At 38.7% G+C, this 21,044-nt stretch overlaps 1 protein-coding gene across 8 annotated transcripts in view; it reads right to left on the bottom strand.

Moving 5' to 3' along the window:
- Nucleotides 1-21,044, bottom strand: part of Elavl2 (ELAV like RNA binding protein 2) — a 164,699-nt gene that overhangs the window by 36,301 nt on the left and 107,354 nt on the right. For all 8 annotated transcript variants that reach the window (XM_042692917.1, XM_042692910.1, XM_042692912.1 and 5 more), the window contains one exon: nucleotides 2,422-2,525. In XM_042692917.1, the coding sequence (XP_042548851.1) occupies nucleotides 2,422-2,525 (104 nt within the window). The remainder of the gene's footprint in view (nucleotides 1-2,421; nucleotides 2,526-21,044) is intronic.

Below are 21,044 nucleotides of genomic sequence, written 5' to 3'. Positions count from 1 at the left end.
ACTGATATTTTTACAAGAACCAAATGGGGGTTGGGAAAGATGTAGTCTACTGCTTGCCTATTACCCCCACTCACATTGTAGAAAAATCAGAAGTAGCAGATGTCCCAGTATAAATCCACAAAGCATTACTGTTCTTCCTTCCACATCCTCAGCCCAAGCATTTGGGTCTGAAGAGAGAAGGCCAAACTGAGGATAGTAAGGAAGCAGCTGTCACCAATGTGTCCCTTAAGGTCATAGACATTTCTTCAGTGGTGAACTGTTTCCTTTGGTTTCACCATTCTCTGGATCTTAGGAAGTATGTATGGCAAAAGAAGTGACTCTCTAAAAATGAAATGAGTACTTAACAGAACAGAAGGAAAGGGTATTTCCTGAATGAGTCATTTCAACTATCAAGGTCTTTTTTTGTTTGGTAACCACAACTCAGGACCTCAGAATTAGGACTAACTGATTTCCAGGACTACTGCTCATTTGAGCTGAGGAAGAGGAAGTCTGCTAAAATGTGCACTTGACAGAGAACACGTAAATAAGCCTGAAGGTAACTGGATAAAGGATGCTATTTTTTAAAAAGTACTTTGTTATTACTTAATAGTACTATTAAAAGATTAATCTCTTGATCAAAAAAATGCAGAAAACGTGGTCACTTAAAGGAAAAACAATTCTGAATGGAAAAAAAAGATACTACAAATTTAAATCTTTATTTAAATCTGGCAATATTAGGAATCTATTTCTTTTGCATGAATTCTGATAACACAATAATCAGACTATTTTCTGATTAAAGAATGAATGTTTTCATTGAACATTTTCTTAACTAAGAAATGTCCATAATTCTTAAATATCTTATATGTAAGTATACTTAGGGGCCACCATGAAGTTTCCTTGAGATGAAAAAGAGCTGACAGGAATTTTTCCGAAGGGGCAATAAATATAAAGAATGAGGTGTCAAAACTACCCAAGGCTAACAAATTACCTTAACTGACAATTCTAAGAGAACTTTTAAGCACAAAGATGACACTGCATTTCCAGATAACTGAAAAAAATATGAGTAGAAATCTTCAAGACAAGTCTCTAAACAAGATGGATGCCACAATCAGCCTTGACTAACTCCCCTCAGCACTTCAAACTAGAATCTGAGCTGGTTTCAGTCTCCAACTCGAGTTAAATGATAGGATTGTGTGGAATGTTATTCAGGAAAATATTTGGGATCCATATCTAGATTCAAATGAGAAAGAGCACTGTGACTGACTCACATTGTCTGCACTAGACAGAAGTGAGTGAATTGATGATACAAATGTCAACAATTTGCAAGAGGCAGCATTCCTTGTATCTTATAAAGGAAAAGAAATCTATGCTGTGGACTAGATCAACTTCTTATCCGGAGAGAATCCATGTAAGAATTTCAAGAACACACAAAAGCTAAAAATATCCACAAAATCATTTGCCATACATCCTGAAAAGAAAAAATATAACAGGGAAAAATGACTTGTATGTCATGTAAGCTTTCTAGTTAAGTCTCCTCAAAGAAAGCTGAGTCTGCCAAGACAAAATCAACTACAGTCCTACCACAAAAGCGAAATTTGCCACGCTTACTGCATGACCCAGGAGCTAAGAGTGGTTTTTACATATTTAAACTGTGGAGAAGAGAATATTCAGAAAGACATTAATAGTAATTAGTAATTTGGTAGTAAATTACTAGTATTTCATGTATTTTTTTTTCAGTCATGGGGCTTGAACTCTGGGCCTAGCACTGTCCCTGAGCTCTTCAGCTCAAGGCTAGTGCTCTACCACTTGAGCCACAGTGCCACTTCCAGTTTTCTAGTGGTTTATCGGAGATGAGAGTCTCACAGACTTTTCTTGCCCTGGCTGGCTTTGAACCGAGATCCTCAGATCTTAGCTTCCTGAATAGCTACGATTACAGGCGTGAGCCACCAGCACCGGCTTATTTCATGTATTTTAACATTTACTAACAACCCTCAATGAAATTCAAGTTTCAGGGCTCATAGATAAACTTTTATTAGCCACTTCACTCTGCTTCAAGGGCAGAAATGAAAAGTTGTAACAAGACTCTATTAACTTGCAAATTCATATATCTACTACTTGACCTCTTAGAAAACATTTCCACCAAAGCCTGAGCTCAGACAAGTCTAAGGATCTTTCAGATTGTTCAGGAAGTGATTCTTACAAGGGAAGGAGATTTAATTAAGTTGGCCTCAAAAGATACTTAAGTAAGAACATTAATGGTCTGTCCCTTTGTTAATATGTGAATGATTATATGAATAAAGATCCCCTATACTAAAACAAACGTAAAAATACTATGTCACACAGAGTAGTGTTTTCATGGGCCTAAAATAAAGAACTAAAAATAACCCTTAATTTTTTAAACTTTCAGTATATAAGTCAATTTTTTTAAATGTTGAAACATACTTTTATTGTTTTGGTTTGAAGTCTCAATCCATTCAGAGTGTTGATAGCTTTCTCTGCATCCTTGGGGTCAATGTAGTTCACAAAGCCATATCCCAAGCTCTGCCCTGATGAAAGGGAAGGGGAAAAAGCCAAACATTAGTTCTACACACAGTCATATTGGTCTTGTCATTCACACCAAAAAGCAACTTTCTATTAATTCTTCCAGGAATACACACATAGTGGTCATTTTCCCCTCTTCTGTCTACTGTATTTACGAACGTAAACATCAGGGAGAATACCATAAACAGTACCGCTTAAAAGTCATATAGTCCCTCACACACAGCTTTCCTGAGCCAGACTAGCAGCAGGGCAACATCTGGCTGCAGAAACTGAGTACGAGTCTCTGCTGAGCTACTACTGGCAAGAGCTTAAAGGGCCAGATCTCACCAGGTTCATTTTCTTCTGTTATTAAATGAGGGGGAAAAAAAATCAGTCTAGGCTCTGGCAGTTTCCTGTGCTCTGATACATGTACAACTTTTGGCAAGAACAATTATTTCCAAGTTTAAAATGGTACAAATCACGTGCAAGTTTATGTATGTGTATGCACATTCATGTGCCATATACCATGTTGGACAAGAATGGGCAGCATATAAGCTGGTAATTCCTTAAGATTCTTATAGAGTTGAAAATTTCCTTTCACCTAGTGACATCATAGCTGTGGTGACATCACTGCACAGTGCATTACTTGCGCTTGTTATAATGCGGTATGAACTTACAGCATGAATCATATCCAAGTACAGCACACACAAGTGTGCACAGGATATACTCTTGCCAACAATAAATAACTACTACTGAACTATGTATTTCTATATTTTCTAATCATTAGATTGCAATCCTTCTGTTCATTTAAGTTTACTACACAACATTATGCACAAACAACCTCATATATACTGTGTGCTCCATGTCTCAGCCGCATCAAAAGGTGACCAACCTATACAACAAACTAGGCCTGTGTAAGTACACTTGATGATGTCCATGCAATGAAAAAACTGCATGCCAGAGCTTATCTCAGAATGTGTGTTTCTGAAGCATGACTGCTTCTACATACATTTACTTTAGTGGTGGACTCAAATTTTCTAGAGGGTTTTTGACCTAGCTAATTAAAACAGAAAAATATGTACAGAAAGAGATTTACACTGAGGATATCACAACCAACAAGAAAATGTGAGAAAGAAAAAAATAAGACAGAGAAAACATTTGGAGTAAGAATTAGTCCTACCCAAGACTTTTGTTGTGGTAGTTTTCCTTCATGTTTCCTGAGCCCTTTCACTTCTACCTCAATAGTGTCCAACTCTCAGAAATTTAGAGGTGTCCAGCAGTGGGGATCAGCAGAACACACATATAAGGAGAGCCTTTCCAAAACATCTCAAATTTTCAACCACAGGCAAGTTTCTCAGTTTGAAAAGGTGAGAACCAAAAAGGTATAATAAGAAAAGGTTACACAACTGTCATTTTCCTGGAAGGACCAAACACTTTATTAAATACTATTTCTGCATGTTTTTGTTTGCATCTGTTGTTGAACTCAGGCCTGTGCTCCCTCAACTTGCTCTGCTGGCTCTCTAATCGCTTGAGCCATTTCTTCAGCCTGGCTTTTTGCTGGTTATTTTGAAGATGGCATTTCATGAGTTTTTCAAAGCTCAGGCTGGCTTCAAATCACAATCCTCTGCCTCTTGCGTACTAGGACTGAAAGCACTTGGCTCTAGTTATGTATCAATTTTTAGAGAAGGCAGAGATTTTTATTGATAAGGACCCATTGGTCCAAGTAATTTTGAATATGAGAATGTAGAATAGACACCTTGGGTATTCTAATGTATGGTTCCTAATGAATGAAATAAGGTTCTTAATAAACATGAAAATTTGTGACTGTATTTTTGAGGACCATGATTAGAGTCTGGAAAAATCATGGCTAGCATACACCTTTTCTTAACAAAATGTTTTCTTGTCTTTTACAAAAGGTTAAAGACAGATGAGCTTTTAGGTAAAATGTCAAACATGAACAAAGCCCTGGGTTTGATGTTCAACACTCAAAATTTGAAATAATAAAATTAAGAAAGGGGAGAGTTGAGAAAGGAGAGAGATAAAAGTTGATAGGTTTCCCTTATACTAAAATTCACAGATTTTACTGACAATTCTACCCAAAAAAAGTTCCATGTCAAACTATTGTCTTTTCAAGCATTCAGGAATTGAATAAACATTTATAATGTCTAATGTGTACAGAAAGTCCACAAATGAAATGTGTTGCATTTAAACTGCCATTGATTAGATTCAAAATTAGCACAATACAAAGAGTCAGCTTACAATGGGGGAGAATATGGGATTTGGAGACAGACACATGTAAGTTCTGGTCCCAGCTCTTTCATTTACTGTGTGACTTTAGAAAATCTACTACGCCTCTCTAAACTGGAGTTCCTTTATCTCTAAAATGGTAATTTTGATATAACTGCATCTCTGAGGGGATGATGACAACTCGTGTTATCAATAAAGTGACTCACCCTAGTCAAAAGAGAACATGGAAAAATCACATAACTACATGCTAAGTAGTTCAAGCATATTGATTTAAAGTTCTATCAGTAAGATGCTACAAAGGACATTCAGACAAGGATAAGGCAGGCAAGCCAAATACCATAATGTGTCATTTTGTCACACTGCTATTCTGTTAGAGAAACCAAATTACCAATAGTGCCAGAATTAACTTTCTTTTCTAACAGCACTTTCCCTTCCACCCACATTTCTGCAACTTCTAATTGTGGTAGAATCATCTAGAAAGCTTTGAAAACAATGCTGATGCCTCTGAGATTCCTGATCTATTGTTCTGATATGAACATAGAAGGTGCTTTCTAAAATCTTGATGACTCTAATGCACATTCAAATTGAGAAATCACTGTTTCCATGTTGAAAGAACACCCAGGGCTATTAGGGCTTCTCGGAGCCGTAGGAGTCATCACATGCTGGTGATGTGAAGTCGCTGTACAAGGAAAACCAACTTTTTTACAGTTTCATTTCTAAAACATACATGGTGGTCCCTTTTCTGAAAACTTCCATACAATCCACTACTTCAAGAAGCAGTTCATTGGCTCCTTAAGGAGAACAACAAAATTGTGAGACAGGGGTCAAAGTGGGAACCTATGCTGCCGCAATACTCACAAGACAGTATGTTGGAAATGATCTGTACAATTTGGGGATGGGGGGAAGAGGTAAAAGATGAGGGAGGAGGTAACAACTTAGACAAGAAATGTAATCACTACTTACTTGTGTAACTGTAACCCCTCTGTACATCACCTTGACAATAAAATTTAAAAGAAAAAGAAAAAAATCCCCTTCTGCTCAATTCCTGCTTATCTTCTCCAGGTTATCCTGGTCCTTACTCCAAGCACACTACAGACATGTGAAGGTTTGCTAAGCAAATCAGTGAGAATCTTAATGACATTATGCATTTAACCAGAGACAAATGTCACCATCAGAGAGCCCATCTGCTCAGAGGGTCTTTGACTGATTTGCTTATAAAAATCAGGGTTAGCGTATTTCTACTACTTATAAACTGATCATGTGCAGATGCACTATTTACCCCAAATAACCTCTCCTACTTGTCAAAGTTTTGTGTTTCACTAGTGGCATTATTATAAAGAAGGCTACCAGATACTTAGAATGCATTTTAAATAAACAAAATTTTACTATTGTTCTAGGCAGAATAGTTGGAAAGAGACATTTGTTGCTATATAGGTATACTCTTAAATCCCCTGTTAGCATGTTAAAGTCAAATCCTGACATGAGCACAAGGCAAGTAGATCTTTTCAGACATACTGTGAGTTAGCTAAATCCACAAATATTTATTTGATGTATGTATAGCATACATGTAGACATCACAGAAGTCTACCCATTCCCATCTTATAGGTAACAGGGTATCTATTTACTCCTTAGTGGAACTTCACACTAATGTATTTTGTTTTAATTCTTCTCCTTAAAATGTAACAGTATCTGAGGGTTGGCAAATCCCACTTTAATTCTTCTCCTTAAAATGCAACAAACAGTATCTGAGGGTTGGCAAATCCAATCAGCCTCTTCAAACTCAGAAGAAGGTACAAAGCAGCAAAGTCAGGAACTCAACTGATACTCTAGTCCACATCTCCTTTACACCTGAACCCAGACTGTCTTCAATATGCCTTCAATATATCATGTCACCAAGGCCTTTTCTGACTAAGATTACACACCAAAAACAAAATTATGTTTATTTACTCATTATCTCAATTTTTTCATAGATAATGTGCAAATCTTTTTTCATTCTGTTAATTCATTTCCTTCACAAAGTAAAAATGCATCTACTTATATGATGCACATTTCTGGTTGTAAGTGCTGGTTTTTAAGAAATAAAAGTAGTAGTAAGTCAAATACTGACAGAAATGACTTAGACAGGATAGACCCTTCACAGCTCTCCTTCTCAGTTACCACATGAGCCACCAGGGAAGGCTGGGAAACCAAGCATTATTTATCCTGATCATCCAAATCTATTTTTCAAGTCACTCTGAATTTAGAATAAGCAAACTGACAATCACCAAAACCAAGAATCACTTCTTTGAAAATATTATAAAGCGCCATATTTAAACTATAAATATAACCATTCTTGAAACCTATAGGATTAGAAGAAAATTCTGATCTAAAATGACAAAGCTAAGGGATTTCACAAACAGCCTGTATGATTAATATTTTAAAAATACAAACTCAAGGACAGGGTCAAACCATCCTGTCCTACCAGCCCAAGCTACTTATAGACTTTTGTCTTGAAGGATTTAGTGACCTTTAATTCAAATCTTGACCCAAGAGCCATGACAGGGAGTCTAGAACTTCCTGTGGAAGACATTACCTGAACAATGATTGGCCTCTGACGTCCACCCCTTTAATTCTCACATCAGCACACATATTCCAGATGTATGTGTAGCACTATTAGTATTGTATCCTCTTTTTAGGTCAAATTTATATGCCGCAGAAGGATCAATTCCTTCTCAGTAAAGAGGAAAATTATTGCTCAAATGCCTATGGCATAAGAACAGTTATGCACAAGCTGCTTAAGGCCATGGGTCAAGTGATACAGAGCAACAAGCTCAAATTCTCCACCAGCTTCTGAATGGGACAGAACCAGGGAGAGCTGTTCAGCCTTCCGGAAAGAAACACGAGAATCCATTTTGTGACAAACCACGACTGTGGGACCACAGTAAATGCCAATTTATCCCAAACTGTGTGTAATTCAAAAGCACCGGCCGTTCCCTTGCCACCTACACTGCTTTTAATAGCATACTTTAATTAAAAATTTAATTGCATATTTTAATTAAAAATACACAATCTTCTAGACCTGCTTCAAAGGTCACTTTATTTAGTCTTTTCTATTTCAAATTACTACCAATGATCAGAATATCAAATTATCCCCGTAAGTTTAAAGCTAAAGGCAATAGGCTGCCATAATTCTTGATTATAAACCTGCTGCATTAAGTTTATCCAACCAATATTAAATGAGACCCACCTCAACATGAAATTGCTGTGGGGGAGGGGGAAGTATCACCCTACAGATTTTCACCTACATAAAGTATCCACTCATTCAATGATTATGGCAAGTCTGCTTTTGCTCGTGCCTGAGGGTGTAAAACAAAGTTCTTTGCAAAGGCTATGTTCTTGAAAGAGGGAGACAAATGAGTAAAATCTGCATTGTAACAGAAGGAGAAATAAGCAGCAGTAACTATAGGAAGTAGAGGAAGTAACAAGGCTGATCTTTAAATAAAAGTCAGATTGGGACTCATCTTGATGAAAATATTTGACTCAAGAGTTGGAAGTAGCTCACAGGCTAACCATTAAGAGATGTGCATGGGAAGGGATGGGAAGGGGAAACAAAGGAGGAGGCTACAATGCTTGATAAAAAAATGTACTCATTATCTTGCCCATGTAATTGTAACTCTTCTGTACAGTATTTTCACAATAAAAAAAGAAAGAGAGTGTGCAAAATCCCAGTTATTTTGTAGAAAGAGATTGGAGGATGAGAGTTCATGGCTAACTTTGGCAACAAGTTACCATGACCCCATCTAGACCAAAAGGATTTCGTGGTTGCTTACATATGTATTTCCATCTACAAGAGAGGTATAGATGGAAAAATTCTAGTCCAGTTGGGTGAACAAATGTAGCAGTGGTACTCAGTAGATGCTATGTTGAAAATAAACTATACAGCTTGTGGATGGGGACAGGAGGAAAAAAAACTAGGAGAGATGGGAAGAAGGGATGGCATTGTCCAAAAAGAAATGTACTTATTACCTGACTTATGAAACAGTAATTCCTCTCTACATCACCTTCAAAATAACAATAAAAAAGAAAATATCCTGGTTCAAGGATGATGCCATACAAGAACACAAGATCTTATCTGAAAAATAATTAAAGCCAAAAAGAGCTAGGGATATGGCTTAGGTGGTAGAGTGCCTGTGTAGCAAGTATAAGGCTCTCTTTCTCAACTCCAGAAAAGAAAGGTGGGGAGTTTGCCAGTAGAGTTTTTCAGTCAGCTTCAGTTCTATATCAACATCCTGCCAGTGGTTTTCGCTTTGTTTTGGTGCTAGTCCTGGGTTCTTGAACTCAAGGCCTGGGCACTGTTCCTAAGGTGGTTGCTTTTGCTCAAGGCTAGCACCTCACCACTTGAGCCCTATCTCCATTGCTGGGCTTTTGTTAGTTTATTGGAATAAAAGGTCTCAAGACTATCCTACCTGGCCTACCTAAGAACCACAACCCTCAGATCTCAGCCTCCTGAGTAGCTATGATTACAGACATGAGCCACTGGTGCCTGGCTAATTGAATCTCTCTTCCTCTGCCATTAGCATTAATTCTCAAGTACTACTCAGAGTTTGATTATCGTGACTCTAACCTAATCAACCAATAAAAAGCCTCCTTCACTAGCCTTCTAGCATCCTCCTCTACAATGTTGCCTGAGGGACCTGACCATGGTCATGTGCTTTTTGATCGCTTCCCCTCTGGATCAGCATCCCCTAGTCCTACACAAACATTCTAAAATGAACCCTCCATTTCCAGAGCCTGGAATATAGCTCCAGAACTGGACACCTCTCACAGAGCTTCTGACATTTTCTCTAAGACCATTTCCTACCTCATTCTCACGATATACTTCCTCCCTAGGCCTCCCATAACCCTCTTGCACTATACACATATGTGAAATAATTTGGATGTTGCCATCCCCCTACACTGTCAAACAAGAGCATTTTGAGCTTAGTTCCTGACCAAAGCCCTAGCACATAGTAGTAATTATTGAGTGACTGAATGGATGAACTAATAGCTAAATGAAGGAACAACAGTGTCTGCCTTACAGCTTACAGTTTAAGACAGAGTTCCCCTTACAGACTCCCATGTCCCTACACTGTACCAGATGGGTCACAAAACTCATGAAGACAAGATGCTCAAATGTTACAGTGTTCTCTCTTTGAAGGGACTGATATGCCCTATTTTTTAAAATAGTTCATGTAAAAATTTTCATATAAAATTTTTCTATAAATACCATTAAAATGAAATCTCAATTTTAAATAATGTCATCTAGAGTAATTTGATAGATTTACATAAATCTGTTTCACAAATCTGTAGGTATGAATTATGGGATGTCAGCATATAATTTTGTTGAAAGTGCTTTTTTCACTAATATAATTAAGTCTGCCGAGACTATTCATGTTCAAGTCAAATAAAATGCAGAGTGAATTCTGTAGAAACCTGGTAGTTGAATCAACAATAAAAGGTGACTGCACTGATTGATGTGTATCTATTATTTCATTTAGAGCAGTGGTAATGTTTTATGAAATAAAAGAGCATAAAAGCGGCGTATTTTTTTTAAATCTCTCAGTTAGCAGGAGCAGGTCACCCACAGTCCTGGCAAGCAAGACCTGAGACCTAATAATGCAGCACTTGAAATCAGATAAAAATGAAAAAAATTTGTCTCCAAATAGCCCACCACCCCTGTGACACTGCATTCCTGAAGAAATATAGGAGGGAAGGGGCAAGTAACTTGATTTGGAAAGGTTTTATTGACTTATAAGGATGTTTTGTGTGTGTGGTAATGGGTTTGAACCCAGAGCCTCACACTTATTAGTCACTTTTGAGGTAAGGGATCAGTTTTTTGCCCAGGGTGTCCTGGACCAGAATCTTGCTATTTACATTGCCCAAATCGCTGGGGTAACACGCATATGCCATGCCCAACTACTGGCCTTGATGGGATTTTGGTGACCTTTTACCCCAGCTGGGCTTGAACCAAAATATTCCCCATGTGTGTAGCAGGGATTACAGGTATGAGCCCTGCCTTTAGGAGAAGGAGGGAAAGGGGGGGGAGGGAGAGAGAGGAAGACAGAGGGAGAGAGGAGAGGGGAAAGAGGAAGAAGGGGGGAGAGAGAGAGAGAGAGAGAAAGGGGGAAGAGGGGGGAGAGGGAGGGAAGGAAGGAGGGAGGGGGGAGGGAGAGGGAGGGAGAAGGAGGGAGAGAGAGAGAGATACAATTCCCTCATTCCCTCATTTTTCACAACCTTCTCTCCTCCTCCCTCAAGCACACAATAAAGTTACAAATGTGTTGTCTTTCCTCAGATGGACTTTCTGTTCTTGGGCACTCATTATGTGTGTCTGTTCAGACAGGCTGTGCACTCCAACTCTGGCACCAGAGTAGCCCACTCCAGACTTTACCAAACAGCTTTCTTAATATCTCAGGTCTGATAGGCAGCAAAACCATGTGGGTACCACACAGCAGGGGAAAGATTTGAGAAAATCTCCAAAGAACAGAGGGAGGCAATTCTCTCTAGTCATTCTTCTCTCCAAATTTTAATTTCTGAGTTAGCCTGCATCTCTTCAAATGCAACATGCCAGATGCAGCACGTTCTTCCACTCAAATGCCCCACTATCTCAGGTCATATTAAGCAGCTTCTCTTTGCTGCCGTCTAATGAGGATGATCATATGGTAAGGTAGGGAGCTGGCAAGATCCTATTACTACAGTACAAGCCAGCTCTGAACACAGGAGCACTTTTTGCCAGCTTCCCACAGGACATTTACCAGGGATTATCCCAAGGATAGAGAATTCAACCTGGACGCTCACTCTCTACACAAAACAGATGGCTCACCCAAGATCATCTTCCTCCCAAATGCTAATAAAGCTGGCCTGAAACAGAAAAGGACTTAATTTTTAAAGAGCTTTTAGGACTTCAGATACATGGAAATAATAGAGAAGTGTTTAAATTATAACTTTTCTGCTGAAAGCTCAGTTGTAAATAGTGATTGTTCAGTAAATATTACCTAAGCAGCCTAATTCTAGAGGGAACCCTTACTGTCCTCAGCACCAGGGCATTTTCCCCCTCAAGTTAGTTTTAATGGCCCCACATCTGTCTCCTGATTATGCAACTGGTAAAGCTCTGTTTTCCTATAGTTTCAGTCCCAGCAATTATGAACTTGCTGGCAATGCAGTGTGACCTTGCTTAAGTTGGCAAAAGTGTGGGTTCTTAATACATCACATTTACAGACAACATTAAGAACTCCCACACAATTCAGTCTTACACTATTGAGAACAGAAACAGCCTATTAAATCCTCTAAAATTCTCTTCAAGCACTGTAGCAGGTACTCCAATGCCTTACATCCAAGACCAGAATGATTAGGAAAAATGATCTGGATCTGAAGAAAGAAAATAAAGCAATTCCTCTAGTATCCTCATTTCAGGATCATACCAAGGTGTAGCAGCTTAACCAGCTTGAAAGTAAGATGCTAGAGCATCTCAGCACAGTAATGAAAACAAAAGCCATGTCTCATTACTTATTGATTTAGGTAGTTGCTGCAAAAGAAAGATCAGCAGTTCTACCTTCAAACAGTGGGGCTGCCACTGTGATATGAGCAAAAGCCAAAAAGCTGGCAGGTGGCCAGGAAAATGAGACAGTTCAAAGGAAGTTAGGACATTAACAACTGTGAGCTAATGTACAATCTATGCTCTGTTCAAGGTCTAGGTCTACTGCAATATTCTCTCTTTGTTCATTCTAATTAACTCATATTCACATTTACATGAGTACACATACATACACACACAGAGACAGACAGAAAGACAGACAGACACATATAGAGATAGTGTGTGGGAAGCTACATTATTGTCTTTATCTTGTGCTTACTTAAATGGCAACAGTGTTATTCAAATTAGTATCCTTAGGGATGACAGCAAAGGAACCCTATTTCCCAGACAGGGTACTCTGATAATGAACAGAGATCTGTTACTTCTTACTAGCACCACTGTCAATCCTCTCCCCTTCTCCCTGCTATCTCTCTCAGAAACCAGTAAGCAGTACATCAAGAAGCAGTATAGACTTCTGAACGTGTATCTCTCTCTCCCTTAAGAGACCATTTTTTTATTCAGATATTGAAAGGAAAAAGAAAATCACAAGGCCCTAAAGAACTATAATTAGCTCAGTGTCCTTTTTGAGATTATGTCAGAGGCTTGCATGCTACTATGGAAAGGTCCTTGCTTTGTCCTGAAGGATGGGAAACATTAGATTATACAAACCAAAAATTCTTGTTCACAGATAGTTTTCTTCCTGAATTCATACGTTTAAAGCTATCTCTCAGCAGATAGTAATATTAAAGCTCCACCAGCCCACATTTGCAAATGTGAAAAGGTCAATCAATAAATTTGTGAAGAAACTCCATTCCCAATACCCTGTAAGTGCTGCTATCCAACTACCTAGAAGCCAACATCACCACTGCCTATCACTACCATCAGCCACTGAGGACCTTGCATTATATCCATCCAGGCCATTTCATTCTTACAACCAATCTCTGGGGAGGTGTCTCTAATGCCCATTTTATAGATACACATCTGGAGGTTCAGTGATACCAATTAACTTGCTCAAAGGCATGTGGATCTCCAAACACACCTGCATTTTATTTCTTGTTATTCACAGAATCAATTGAAATGAAGTTCTTTCTCAATCCATCCAAGACCACCACATATAAAAAAAAAACTGAAAGCAAAGGAATAGCATCCTACAGGTGCACAACCCACTTTAAACCTCAAAACAAATCCATCAAACAAAACAGATAGATGAAACATATCTGCATTATAACTAGATTCATTTTAAATAGGCCCTGATTTATATACTTCTTTTCCAGAAACTCAGACAGCAATTCTTATGGCTAAAGCGAAGCATGCTTGCTCCTGCCAAAACTGTCTCCCACACAAGACACTTCTCTCCCCTCAGCAGATTGCTTCAAATGCTTTCAATTGCATAGTACACTTTCCTAGCTATAGAAAAGCAAGTGGTATCAATACCACATGGTCTCTGTCCTCTAAGATGTTCACAGATGTAAACTGCCACTGCAAACAGGAAGGATGCAGGCATCTAATGAACAGGAGTAAATACTGAGGGTTCATGCTTAACCAATATGGAACTTGACAAAGAGCAGTTGGTGCTGTGCTGAGACAGGGAAGGTGAAATTTAGGCTTTTTGTAACAGGAGAATGAAGGAAATAGTACTTGAGTAGGAGGAACCTGTGGAGAATCCAAAGAATAAGTGGTCTGTATAAAGGTAAGGCTGTGCCTTGGGAAGGGCTATAGTGGTCCTATTGCAGGAACATCAAGCAGGGATGAACTAGGAAGAATCAGAACTAGGATCAGCAGCCATGGTGTCCTGAACAACTACTGACTGAGGCACTGGTCTGGAATCAACTGAACTTCCCAAACCTAAATGCCACCCATCTGAATAAACTCAGCTCATAGATTTCAGCTCTTGCTACCCTTTGCCCCAAATTAAACTGCTGGACCAGGAACCCTTTTTTTCAGTGCACCTTCAGAATTAGGGCCAAGACAGAAACACAAGACAACCCATTGTCTCCAGGAGAAACATGTTCCTCCTTGGCATGGTAGCTCTTGCCTTTGAAAGGCAATGAACCTTTCAAACAGTAGTGGAATTCCAAGAGAATTACATAAAACGCCAACTGATTAGCCTTACAACTATTCATTCATTATAAATCTAACAAGTATGGATAACCCTTACCTCTAAAAGAAATCAAGATAACTTCCCGGGAGTAAAGTTTATGGTTTTCTATGGCCAACTTGGTGTAGCTATAAAAAATACGAAACTGCCAGGTGCCAGTGGCTCACACCTGTACTCCTAGCTACTCAGAAGGCTGAGATCTGAGGATCAAAGTTCAAAGCCAGCCAAGGCAGGAAAAGTCCATGAGACTCTTATCTCCAATAAACCACCAGAAAACCGGAAGTGGCACCGTAGCTCAAATGGTAAAGCACTCGCCTTGAGCTGAAGAGCTGAGAGACAGCGCCCAGACCCAGAGTTCAAGCCCCACCACCACCACCAACAACAACCAAAAAAAAAAAAAAAACCCATGAAACTGAAGCTACTATGGGTAAAGAGAGGGGTCAATAATGACCACAAGTGGGCAGAAACTATTGTAAACGGTAAAGCGTATTTCAGCGTTTTAAGCCAAAATTACAATATTATGTGCAACTTCTAAATGCCCATACATTTGTGAGTCTGTCATAGATTAATATGGTGATACTACATGAAAAAAGAGAATGAACTGGGCACCAGTGGCTGACACCTGTAATCCTAGTTACTCAGTAGGCTGAGATCTAAGGACTTCAGTTCAAAGCCAGCCTGGGAAGGGAAGTCTGTGAGTTCTTACCTCCAATTAACCACCAAAAAAAAAAAAAACAGAAATGGAACTGCAGCTCAAGTGGTAGAGTCCTAGCCTAGAGCACAAAAAGCAGCACCCAGGCCCTGAGTTCCAGCCCCAGGACTGATACAAAAATTAAAAACTGAACAACAAAAATAGGAAAAGGCATGAGAGAGGGAATAAGGCTGGGTCATTACAAAGGAAATAGTGGATTGCATCACATCATTAGAAATAATTTTTAATAAAGTAAAAGCATCATTTCACCTTATAGTGACCGCTTACAGTGATACATACAAGGCTTCCACCTGGGGACAAGTGTTCACTCTCGTTCCTTTTATATCAAAAAGAAAGAGAATTAAATTAGTTATATTTTTAGCAGAGAGAATGGAAGAAAATTTCCAAAGGACATTCATTGTCCCCATTCAACACAGAGATTTAGATATAAATAACATGGTTTTCCTTCTCTTTGTGCAGGATATTCATTCTACTTAGTTTATATTTGACAAAGAACGGCAGTGTATTTTCAAAAGGAATACCAGGAATGTATTTTTTTCCTTCACCCTAAATTTAAGTCAGACAACAGCACTGATTTTTATACCTAGGAGAAATCCCCACCAAGACCAATTGTGTTTGAGCTCACTGGGGTATAAATGCTGAGTGTCAAAGAAATCTCTTTAAATACTACAGTCAGTGTTGGGGGGCTCAGAAAAGCTCTCTCTGAGACAGCATCAGGGAAGAATCCCAGCAGATCACAAGCAGCAGAGAAGTTGAGCATACACATAGAAGCTGGTATGGGATCCATGGCTACAAATTTAGTCAAGGAGGCATCCTAAAAGGAATAAGTATCTATCTTGTTTTTTTTCCTAATGGACAGCTTATGTTACAGCAAACTTCTCTGAGACCACAGGGCAATCTGCCCACCAAATTAACAGATGGCTTCTAAAGAGGAATGCAAAAATGGTGCAGAGCCTACCGTTGCCACATTCTTATCACACATCAACATTTCTTTCCAAATCACCTTGTTTAATAGTTGGAAAGACTGGCTGTTATAATCCTCCATATCTAAAACCCACAGACCTGCTGTGGATGAAGACACGTGCTCAGAAAAGCCTTTACCTAGACAGTGACTCATTAGGACACAGGAGTATCAGGGTAAATGCACCATCGTGATGAAATGAAAAAGCAGAAGCTGGTCTTCTGAGTCATAAATTAACAATGAAACATTTAAATCTCGTAATCTAAAACTCAGTATATTTACCCATTACAGCTAGTTTAGGGCATATCTTTTTCATGAAACAAGAAGAATGTAAACATAAAAATAATTGTTTTAACTAACAGCTGTTCTATCATCTCAAGCACATCCACAAATCCACAACAGAGCAGAGGGCAAAAGGAGTCTTATATTAAGCAAACCTCAATTTGAATTCACCTACATATATGAAATACTACACTTCCTTTCATCAGTTGCTACTAAAGATAGTTATTTACTATTTGAGGAAAGTGCTGCATTTTTACAGTACCAAATAGAGCAATATTAAACATATGATGTGGGACTAAACACCTATACACAGAATTTCTCAACCACTGGAACTATAACAATTCTGCAAACACACTTCAAGATTAAGACCAAGACCAATGCATGAGGAGAATTTACCTCACCACTGCAAAGTATCCCTTATGAGAAAAGAAGCCAGACACCAAGGGTCCAAATCTGCAAACCTAGCTACTCAGGAGGCAGACTCTGAGAGTATCTGGGGAAAAAATTCAAGAGATTCCATCTCAACCAAGAGAAAGATTCAGTGGTGTATACCTGTTTTCCAGGTGATATGGGATACTGAGATGGGGAGGATCATGCTTCCAGACCAGCTCAGGCAAACATTCATGAGATCCCCCACACCTCAACCAAAAAAGCTGGGTGTGGTGGCACACATCATCCCAGTTATGGTAGAAAACACAAACTGGGAGCACAAGTTCAAATTGGACCAAGCAAAAAACAAGACCTTATCTCAGAAATAACCAGGGTACAACAGGTTGGAGGCACAGTTCAAATGTAAAACACCTGCCTGGCAAGCACAATGTCCTGAGTTCAAATCAGAGTAAAAAATAAAAAGTAAACAGAGAAAAGGAAGCAAGAGTTTAAGACTTGTTGTTAAATGTAGCCTGATGACCATGATATCTAGATCAATTAGGAGACACCTCATTTGTAGAAAGAAGCTCAACTATAGGTGCCCTCTGATATTTGCCTCTATGATTCCACCATCTGCAATACACTTGATCAACTATTTCCCACGAATAAATCCAGACCTCTGTTAGAGTCAGCTTGATTAAAGAGCTTCTGACACTGTTAAATGTTACACCAAAAGGAAGTCATTCAATGATAAGAACAGCACTCAAACAAATGAAGCTCTCACTAAATACTGATTTTTAGGCTTATTCCCAATTCAATAGCCTTTGGTGTCAAGAAGGTTTCTTATTTTGTTGTTGACTACTACTTCTTTGCTATTTATAAAGGAGCAGAGAAGCAAATACATTATTGCAAATTGATCTCCTTTACTTTGAGAAAAACTTCAAATATCTTATGCATGTTACCAGATAAATTCCTAAACAAGCCATATTCCTAAACATAATGCTTGTTCAAGGCTATCCTAATGGACTTTGCTATTATTACTAATATCATCAGCACTATTATTATTATTATCATTATCTGGCAGACAACACCTCCAAATTATCCAATACTAACACTCAATGAGGTAGAAGTTCTACCACATTAAAAGCTCTTTCTTCCATCTGTTGTTGTGGCTTAATCATGTATAAAAAAAAAAAAACTTCAGCAAACAAAGGAGGAGGCTGCAATGCTTCGTAAGAAATGTATGCATTATCCTGCCCATGTAATTGTAACCCCTATGTACAGTATGTTCTCAAATAAAATAAAATTAAATTAAAAAAAAAACTTCAGCTACCTCTAAGATTAGCTAAGATTCAGACTGCTTCCCAATAGCAATCTGTTTTGTGTTCTTCTTATTTTAATATATAGGGTCTCAATCTCCCTATATAGCCCACGCTGACTTCAACCTCCTGATCATCCTGTCTCAGCCTCCTAAAAGCTGGGATTAGAGATATGTGCTGCCAAACACAGCAACAAGATTCTTTTGAAGAAAGGGCAGAGGACTATCTTTTTACTTTTCTTTTTTTCTGGGTGTGGGGAAAGGCAGTCATGGGGACTGAACTCTGGGCCTGAACACTGTACTGAACTTTTTCACTGGAAGTTAGTGCTCCAATACTTTAAGCCACAGCACCACTTTCTTTTTCTGGTGGTTAACTGGAAATAAAAATCTCTTTCCAGGGCTAGGTGTTTAGCCCAGCAGAAGGGCACCCGCCCAGTGCGTGCAAGGCCCTGGGTTCAGTCCTCAGCCCTGGAAAAAAAAAAAAATCTCTTTCCTGCCCCAGCTGGCTTCAAACCACAATCCTCAAATCTCAGCCTCCTGCGTATAGGATTATAGGTGTGAGCCACTAGCTGAATATATTTGTCTTACATCTCCAGAATATGAAAAGTTAAACATAACAGACTCAATTAACTATTCCATCATAATTAATGATACCAATATTATTCTTTCTACTCTTACAACATAGAAATCAACACAGAATTTGTTCTCTTTGTTAGTAATTCTTGAAACTTCGAGATTTACTTTCAGTATAATCATCTCAATTTTCAAGTTTAGCAAATGATTGTTCTTGATCAATCTTAACACCAAAATAAAATCACCTCCAAGTCCTGATTGTTGTCCCAAGACCCTTCATCCTCTAACAAAGCTAAGTAGTTCTATATTAAGAAGAATGAAGAAGAAACATTTTTTAAAGCCACAAAGCAAATGAAGAAGAGTTGAGGTACATTTTTACAATTTTCCCCCAAAATTTAGTTTGCTACATGCAGAATCTATTTCACTAGGAGGGTTTGTGGCAAATGTTCTCTATATGATTTTCTAAAACAGGGTATCATCCTGGGCAGGTTTTCCCCTAGCCCTATCAGCCCCCATGCTTTTACTTAAAGCTACCTGAACAGCAATCCCCTTTATACTCTTCTAAGATTACTGAACTATCTTAGCACATTGAAAGGAAGAGCTTAAAGCTGATTGGATTTATTTTTTAAACAACTGCACTTTTGATTCTACATCAGGGAATGGTAAGAAATAAACATTACTATAAAGAAAGACAAAACCAGACTTAAGTCTCTACAGAGAACTGATGACTATAGCAAAGTCGTATACCACGAACTCATAGGACACAGAAAGTTAATGCCTCTGGGAAGATGTAGACCTCCATGTGGCACCAGTAATAAAATGAAGCAGGAAGAAAAATACATAGAAGTTATTCAGCTGGGCGCCAGTAACTCATGCCTGTAATCCTAGCTACTCAGGAAGCTGAGATCTTAGGATCACGGTACAAAGCCAGGCCGGGCAGGAAACTCCATGAGACTCTTATCTCCAATAAACCACTAGAAAACCGGAAGCAGAGTTGTGACTCAAACAGTACAGTGCTCGCCTTGAGCTAAAGCGTGCAGGGACAGTACCGAGTTCAAGCCCCATGACCAAGAAAGAAAAAAAAAGTTCAAAAGCATAACTATTTTCCATCAGGTGCTGTGAGCAATGAGAATTGCCAGGCACAACTGACTTCAGAAGATTAAAACAAGAGGTAAAACTAACTCCCACAATATCCTGCTAGCCTGAGGACAGCACTATTTCTGGCTACACTGCTTCTATGTCCTAGCTCACCAACAAACACCAGTTTAGTGCATTCCACATATACCTCTACAACATGATAAATTCTTTGGCCTCCACCTTACCCTAAACCATGAGGGGCTACCGTAAGAGGTCACATTATCAGAGTATTTTATGATTCAGGCTATATTCATCATAAAGTCACCACTTGAATCAAGAGCCCACCACTAGCTGATGTTCTACAGCACACCCACCCAAGTCTTACACACAGGCTGTTCAACAACAGGTTAAGTTCAAATCACCATCCCAAGTGTGTACAGTCAAAGTAAATTTTCCTCATGGCAGTATGAGGACTCTGCCAGCTCCTCACAAATACAGGTGCAAAGAAAGCATTGAGCCAGAACACTATTTTAAGGCAAGCATCAACCAGAGCCCTATAGTTACACAGACTGTTTGATCCAGTCAAAATGGGTACAGACACAATCTAATTCAACACATACTAAGATACGAAACCAACCCAGATGCCCCTCAGTAGATGAATGGATCAAAAAAAAATGTGGTGTATGTGTGTATATATATATGCATATATATATATATCGAGAGAGAGAGAGAGAGATTCTATGCCTCCATCAGAAAGAATGACACTGCTCATTTGTTAGGAAATAGAAAAACTTGGAAAAAATCATATGAAGTGAAGTAAGCCAGACTCAGAGAAATATAGGTCCCATGGTTTCCCTTATCTGTAATAACTAGTATATGTCTAGGACAAAAAGAGGTCAAAAGCTATGTACATATGACCACATACATAACCTGATGCTAAGCGGAATGAACCCCAAGATAGGGATACAACATATTTTATCTTTCTTGCTTTTCTTGTTAATGTACTTATAATGTACTATGTGATTTTTTTTTGTTTCTTTGTATGTTCTTCCCCCATGATACAACCCCTGTTGTCATTGTATTTGATTCCCGGTATCCTGAATCTTGTATATGCATTTTCCTAATTTGGGGAGGGGAAGGGGAGTAACAAAATGCTGAATTAAGGATACAGGATGACCCATTGTAACAATGAGATGTACAAGACAGTATATTAAAAACAAACTTTACAACTTTGTTGGGGGGGGGGGGGAAGGGATGGTAGGGGAAAAACAAAAGAAGGGTTAACAATGCTCAATAGAAAATGGACTCATTACCTTGCTC

Source organism: Dipodomys spectabilis, unplaced genomic scaffold (assembly GCF_019054845.1).
Source record: "Dipodomys spectabilis isolate Male_0828 unplaced genomic scaffold, ASM1905484v1 ptg000158l, whole genome shotgun sequence".
NCBI lineage: Eukaryota > Metazoa > Chordata > Mammalia > Rodentia > Heteromyidae > Dipodomys > Dipodomys spectabilis.
This window is presented reverse-complemented; position numbering and strand designations above follow the sequence as displayed.